General features: G+C 41.9%; 1 protein-coding gene across 1 annotated transcript; it reads right to left on the bottom strand.

The window, feature by feature from the left end:
• Window positions 1-1,743: 1,743 nt before the first annotated feature.
• Window positions 1,744-6,415, bottom strand: aar2 (AAR2 splicing factor). Its single transcript, XM_021316298.2, has 3 exons — window positions 5,303-6,415; window positions 4,974-5,203; window positions 1,744-2,021 (listed from the first exon to the last, which is right to left on the bottom strand). Exons 1-3 carry the CDS (start codon window positions 6,066-6,068, stop codon window positions 1,854-1,856), a joined length of 1,164 nt encoding a protein of 387 aa, XP_021171973.2. The 5' UTR covers window positions 6,069-6,415; the 3' UTR covers window positions 1,744-1,853.
• Between the last annotated feature and the right edge of the window lie 1,028 nt (window positions 6,416-7,443).

Genomic DNA, 7,443 nt, shown 5'->3' with positions numbered 1-7,443 from the left:
GGGAAATTTTTATTCACCAAGCCTACCATTACCATCTATTTCACAATACCATCTGTCTTCGGGGAAGAGAATGGGGTTCTTGTACTGGCATTTTGGATCTTCATCAACAGCCCCAGAATCTATTGATTCACATAATTGCATTGTTTTTTTTTTTCCTGGCAGCTTTAAGGTTACAGATGGGCTCCTGGGGTTGAGAGTCAAAGAGAAAAGGTCCAGCTGTGGAAGAAAGTGGTTCAAGATGAACAGAAGTCTGTTAATGTTTGACAAGCTTAATGAGCCAACGGGAAAATACAATATATGCCCGATCAATCACAGTCATTCAAGGGAAACAAAACACAGATGCACACATAGCTCATTGACTACACATAATTGTTTGTCACCAAGAGTTCTTCCCACAAATTCATCAAGGTTGCTTAGTTTAAATTAGAGATAAATGCAGAAATTATATCAAACAGCGGAGAGGCATCCAGTAATTACAACTTTGACTCGATATGAGGACATACGTAATTGAACATCTCCAGACGCAGAAACGCCATTTCTGCGGCCAACATCGCCATCTAGTGGACAACGAAGTAACAACACCCCGTAAATGCCACAGGAACAAATGTTTACTAAATACAAATGCATTAATTTGATGTAGAATTAAAAATGATTCATCGGGTGTACGGGTGTATATCAAGAAATTAGATTATGAAAAAGATTATTTATTTCAGTAGTTTTCATTTAAAAATGGATTTTCATATAGAATACACAAGACCCAACACCAGTATATGGCATCCCACAAGCATCACTGTGGGTGCAAATCTCATATTGAGCCCCTCCTTTGTTCCTCCAGACTCGATTTCCAAACTCTGAAAAAACAGACCTTGGAAAAGAGTTTTTCCTCTTAGAAGCTCCTGATGCCATCTCTGGTTGAGAGTTTGGTTAACCCAAGAAATGTTTTAGCCTTTTCCCTAGATGTGTCTGTGAGATCACCCTTGAAGTTCTGACTCCAGCTGTAGTCCAAACCTTTTGAACTGCCACTGAATTCTTGAGTGGCCACAGCTTCCACTCAGCCCTTTTTTCTTCCCCTCGATTTTTCAAAAAATTACATTAGCATGACCTCCTGTGACTTACACTGCTTGGGCATCCATCCATCCATCATCTATAGCCATTTATTGATGGAGAGTAGCTGGTGCCTACCTCCAGCAGTCACTGGGCGGGGAACACGCTGAACAAGTCGCTAATAAACAAACAGGGATGTTTCTGGACTGGGACAAAGCCGGAGTACTCAGAGCGAACCCACGCATGCACAAGGAGAAAATGCAAACTCCAGGCTGGGGTTCAAACCCAGGACCTTCTACCTACAGTGCTACCACTACAGTAAGCTGTAAGCCACCAAACATTATTAGAAAAAAAATTTCAGGACATATACCATTCTGTCAGTCATGAATCTATATATTGGTTACTAAAATAAATTACATTTACTAATATATTAAGATTCATGTTTAACTATTCATCTAAAACTCACCACTTTCAGAAATTGTAATGTTATGTCTCATTATTTAATATTTATTCCTAAATTATGAAGGCTAAATGCGCTAACATTTGTTTACATTCCTAAAATGTTAAAACTTGCTAACTTTAAAGGAATTGATTTCTGAAAATGATGCAAAACATGGTAAGAAAGCAACTTTTTTTTTTTTTTTTTTTTACAAGACTTTAACAATGTGGTTGATTTAATGACACATTTGCTTTTCTACATCAAGTGTACAAACTGCTTTTATTTATAGATGTTACACTGCGCACACATAATATACACGTAAAAAAGAACAAAAAAAGACATTGTGATACATTTACGGAAGAGCGCGGTTTCAGTCCATGGCGACGCCCTCAGGCAGCTCCACCACCACCGGGGCGCAGTCGTCCAGGTCCGCCTCGAAATCCCAGCGGAACTTCTTGGTCAGGTGGGCTTTGAACTTCTCGGCTTTCTTTCGCAGCGTGCTGTCCATGCCAGGTCCAGAGGCAAACTGGAAAAAGTCCTGCAAAGTAACCCGAAAAAAGAAATGTTGGGGCTTTTCATTAGATCTGGAGGTTCAAACAAATAACTTGAAAGAGTTGAAATGGGGAGGAAAAAAGTAGCACATCAGATCCTGATTGTTGAGCTTTTTTTTTTCCTTTAAGATGAAAACAAGGTAATTTTTGGCCACAATTTATTTAAAATTATTTACATAACGGCTTGAATAAAATATAAATGGCAGCCTTGTAGTTGTAAAAGGCAGGTAACTGCTCACACTGCAAAAATGAAACTAAAAACAAGCCAAATTTTCTTGAAATTAGTGTATTTGTCCTTGATTTGAGCAGGTAAATAAGATGATCTGCCAATGGAATGAGAATTTTGTACTTAAAATAGGAATAACTCATCTCAATCATCTTATTTAGAGGGCAGAATAACTAATTATCTTATTTTAGGGGTCAAAATACTCATTCCATTTGGCAAATCATCTTACTTACCTGCTCAAATCAAGGACAAATGCACTCATTTTAAGAAAATTGTACTTCTTTTTAGTTCTGTTTTTGCAGTGCAGCCAGGATTTGTACAGCGATTCGGTGCATGCAATAAGCAGCACTGAGGTACAGTCATGGTTTTTAGCTGCCGTGCCTTCTGGGTCATCAGAACACCGTGAAGGAGAACCACAGCCAGACGTCATCCAGACGCAGGGCCTATTAAAAGGTAATAATTATCACTGTTGATTGGTTCCTACAGGTGTCAATGATGAGATTCAGACACCTGGCTCTGTACTTAACCATGTCCTGCCATGTGCGTTATAACCCTGGAGCATTTTTTAATTTTGCTGATGAAAAAAAAAAAAAAAACATTCATAATTATCTCCATTAATGACCTTTTCGCCAGACAAAAGCAGCAAAAACTAATTAAAGACAGACGCAACACGACTAGAACTCTAACGAAGACACTGGAAATTTCTATCAGCTGATGGAAAAAAAGGTGAAGATGTTCCAAGCAGATATTTTAGTCGAAGAAAAAGGCAGGAAGAGTTTGAGCTAATCTTCCAGAGCGGTTAAAAGGGGAATGATATCGGCACGACGGATTCTGCCCTTAGTGCTGCTAGACGCTCGTGGGCCAATGCAACAAATCTAATCTTGATCCCAACAAAAAGAAGGGAAATATGCCTTTTACATCAATGACGATCAGTTTGTTGTGACGCTTTCACAACTTTTTTTTTTTTTTTTTTTAATCAAAAGAAGGATGTTGTGTTAATTTTGTCTGCGCAACACATGTAAAAAACAATCTCTTCAGTGCTTTCCAGTCAGGCTTTTGACCAAACCATAGCACTGAGACTGCATCAGTAAACGTTTTGAACAGTTTGCATTTTTAACAGTGATGAGTAGTACAAAGACAAAGAAGAAGAACTTATTTTTCATCTTCTTCATCTTTGTACTACTTGATCTCAGCGCCTCCTCTGACACTGCTAACTAGGGATGGGCGATTTGGCCCAAAAATAATATCTTGATATTTTCAGGCTGAATGCCGATATTTATCTTTATATTTTTTTCTTTTCACAAAGTAATTATAAAAAGGCATCTCTGAATCAAAACTTTGTCCCAAATGTTTCACAGGCCCAAGTTTTAACAAAGCAGCTGTTGACAATTATGAGATGAAAAAGAACCTACTGGAATACATAAAAGTGTAATTCTAACACAAGGTAGACCATCTCCATATAAACAATATAGTCTCATCTTGTAGCTCTCCTAAAACCAGAACAAAACGAGATGAGGCAGCATTTATGCTCCTCAGCACTGAAAAAAAAAACTCCCTAAAAACCCCGATATGGGTAGAAACTGTTGGTTCCTTTAAATCAGGAGTGAAAACATTTGCATTCACTGCAGCTTTAGATAAAACAACCGTTACTGAAACCGTTGTTTCTTCTATGCCTTTAATATCTGTATCCAAACATCTTTCCTTAGGCTTTTGTTTTATTCCACTAAAAAAAAATCCATATAAAAAGTTGTCAGATGTTGATCGGTGTGTGTGTGCATATCGCAATTACTTGTTGTGAGTTTCTTCCAAGGATATACATTAAAAATTGCTATCAAAAATGGGTTCCACACTTTAATCAACTAAATTTATTTGATTAAAACTAGACTAAAGAGTAAAATCATAACAGACTAAATTGCAACTAAGCCTAAAAGGTACATTTATGTCTATAAAAGCCTATAAACAGGGGCGGTTCTAGACAGGGGCCAACGGGGGCCAGTGTTCTGGCCCCTGTTATGGTCCCTGTACTAAAGACATGATATTAAATGAATTTCTTACAATGATATATGCTGACAAAGATACTGTAACTAATTGGCCACTTGGACCAATTGTATGTTTTACCTTTACAGTTTTACTCTAACAATAATTTAAAAATGAAGCCGTTTCACGTTTGGCTCCAGTCGTACTGAGATAGGATCAGGGGTCTGCAACCTGCAGTTCCAGAGCCACAATTGGCTCTTTGGCTCACTTAATATTTTAAACCACGAAATATTCACCTGTTTAGTTTTTTTCCCCCTCGATCTTTTGTTCTGTGCCCCCATGAAAAAACACTTGGCCCACCCGGGCCCCCCCCCTGCTAAATTTGGCATAGACCCGCCACTGCCTAGAAATAAAAGTCAGTTCAAACAAAAACAGCCACGCTGGCGGCCTTTGGCGATATGATTTGGATCTGAATCCAGACTGCATGATTAAAACGGTGGAAAAACTAATCTGACCGGCTGCTGTATGTGATGCTGTATGATTGGACCCGTTAGTCCTAAAATTACTTGTTCAAATGACCTGAAAATGAAGCCTCTGGTGGAAAGATGAACGGATTACTAGATTACAAAAATCCATTTCAGATGAGCTTCAAAAGCAGAACTAAGACTGACGATGCACCGGGGGGAAATGACAGCGCAGCTTTCTGACACGTCATCTCACGCGTTTTTCCCTTCACCTGCAGAGTGCTGGTGAGGAAGTTGTTCTGTGAAACGATGTCAACGAAGAAGTCGGGGGGTACTTCGCCGAGCTGGTGGTACAGCACAGTGATGAGCCCCAGATAGAGCTCCTTCCGCTTCCTCATGGCCTCCTCGGAGCGGCACAGCACAGCCAGCAGGCTCTTCCAGTGCTCGAAGCCCTCGTAGGCGTTCCCAAGCAGGAAACACACGAAGGCGAACTGCAGCTCTCCTGAAACAAAAAAAAAAAAATGACAAAAGAGACAAGAGTTTGTCATTTCCAGGGTAACGTGCTCGTGTCTCCTGCTGTAATCAGGCTCACTTAACATACCCAGCAGGTTGAGGGGTTGCTCTGGGTAGTTCTGCTCCAGCACCGTCTCCAGGGAGTAACTCAGGTCCATGCTGCAGCGGGTGATCTCTGCAGGAGACGCTCCGGGAGGGTAGGTCCGCTCGGGGAGGACGGAGAAGCGCAACTCGGTGCCCTCCCGCTGCTTCATCTTCGGGAGCCGGTCCAGGCCCTCCCTCATGCTCTGGCAGGCCGTGTCGTTCCTCGGCTGCTCCGCCCGGTCCTTGGTGTGCGTCAGCTGCAGCTCGGGGATGACGTCGCTGAAGGCGCGCACGCGGCCCGACAGAGGCTGCAGGTTCTCGGCCATCTCCTGGCCGATGTGGTCGGTGAGGGCCACCCACTTCCTCATCACCTCGTAGGGATAGGGCCCCAGGTGGGGGTCCAGCTCCCGCAGGGCGCCGCGGATCCGCTCCAGGTGCTCCTCGTTCTCGGAGGCGGAGAAGTCCAGGTCCTCCTCTTTGGGGTCCCAGCGGGCCAGCAGGATCTGCCTGGGCTTCAGGGTGAGGAACAGACCCGATTTGGGGCCGGTTTCTCCGCCGCAGCTCGGAGAGTTCGTGGAGCAGAAGTGGAGGAAGTGGAGACCCGGGGGGATCATCTTCACGCCTTTGAAGCGAGGGCCCACCTGCCAGCTCTTGCAGTCGATCCCGAGCTCCGTGCCCCGAGGGACGTCCAGCAGGACCAGGGTGGCTCCTTCCTCGAACAGCCTCCGAGCGACGTCTGGGTCCATGTCCACACAGCCGCTGGCCGCCATGTCGGCCCGGGAACTACACAAGGAGTCCAGCAGTAAAAAGCCAAAAAAAAAAAAAAAAAAAAAACCGAGGTCTGTTCTCACCTTTTGAACGAGCTGCTCATGTCCAGAGCGGCTCTCCCCTGAACGTCAAACTCTGCTGCGGTTCGGCCGCCAAGCAGAGATAACGCAGTTAAATCTTTTACTTTATTAAAACATATATTACGCGCTTAAACTGGCTCCGAACCGGTTCTATTTCGGATTTTGGTACACAGAAAAAAACACCTTTTAAGTTTTCTTACTCCGAACGTTGGGAGTTCGTTTGTTGTAACACGTGTGACACATTTTTTTGTGTTCCGGCTGGGAACTGCGTCGTTTGCTAAAGGGTTCCGCTGTCATGCTTGCGTAGAAATGCCGTGGAAAAAAAAAAAAAAAAAAAAAATATATATATATATATATATATATATATATATATATATATATATATATATATATATATATATATATTAATTTTCTAACACATCATTTAAGGATTTCTACGTTGTTATTAAGGGACTTTATTGATCCAAACTACTAGGAAACTATTGACACATGCTTTTTACAAAATATAATGGGTTGTTCCCCCGTCTGTGTTATTTATCGTTACATAATTTAGGCTCAAAATATGTACTATGGGCCTAAATCTTGTTTTGTACTTGGAATTGATTCCGAATTCAGCAAAGTCAGGTATTTGATCCAATCGGCTGGGAAATATGTTTACCATTTGGCATAATAAACTGAACTTGACAGCTTTGCTTTATAACTAGGATCAAATTATGATGTCTGTAGCCAACTTGACTTTGAATCTGTTTGTATAATTGCACTGAACAATATTTTTTTTCTAATTGTACTGAACTCACAAAATACTGTATCTGTGTGTCGTCCAAAGTGCCTTGAGACAACGCTTGTCATCAATTGGCTCTTTAAAACACCTCTGGCCTGAGGTCTTTTTGTATGGAGTTTGCATGTTCTCCCTGTCCATGCGTGAGTTCTCTCCGGGTACTCCGGCTTCCTCCCACAGTCTAAAATCGTGACTAGGTTCATTAGTCTCTCTAAATTGCCCTAAAGTGTGAGTGTATGTGTGCATGGTTGTTTGTCCTGTGTGTCTCTGTGTTTCTCTGGACATGACTGGCAACCTGTCCAGGGTGTACCCCGCATCTTGCACAATGAGCGCTGAACAGGCACCAGCCCCCCATGTTTCTGCACAGTTAAGCGGATATAGATACTTTCTTTTTTTGCTAACCTTACAGTTATATTTATTATAAGCCTTGTAAAAGTATTTATGCATCCTGAATTTATTTTTTTAAGATTACGTTAGGGCCACAAACTTCAAAGTATTTTATTTGGATTTTTTGTGACA

This window comes from Fundulus heteroclitus, unplaced genomic scaffold (genome assembly GCF_011125445.2).
Source record: "Fundulus heteroclitus isolate FHET01 unplaced genomic scaffold, MU-UCD_Fhet_4.1 scaffold_54, whole genome shotgun sequence".
NCBI lineage: Eukaryota > Metazoa > Chordata > Actinopteri > Cyprinodontiformes > Fundulidae > Fundulus > Fundulus heteroclitus.
The sequence above is the reverse complement of the archived record's forward strand: the minus strand, read 5'-3'. Positions and strand labels throughout refer to the sequence as shown.

Coding starts and splice junctions, on each gene's coding strand:
- aar2 (XM_021316298.2), bottom strand. CDS start 6,068: ATGGCGGCCAGCGGCTGTGTGGACATGGACCCAGACGTCGCTCGGAGG. Junction 5,204..5,302: donor GCAACCCCTCAACCTGCTGG/GTATGTTAAGTG, acceptor TTTTTGTTTCAG/GAGAGCTGCAGTTCGCCTTC. Junction 2,022..4,973: donor TCCTCACCAGCACTCTGCAG/GTGAAGGGAAAA, acceptor GTTACTTTGCAG/GACTTTTTCCAGTTTGCCTC.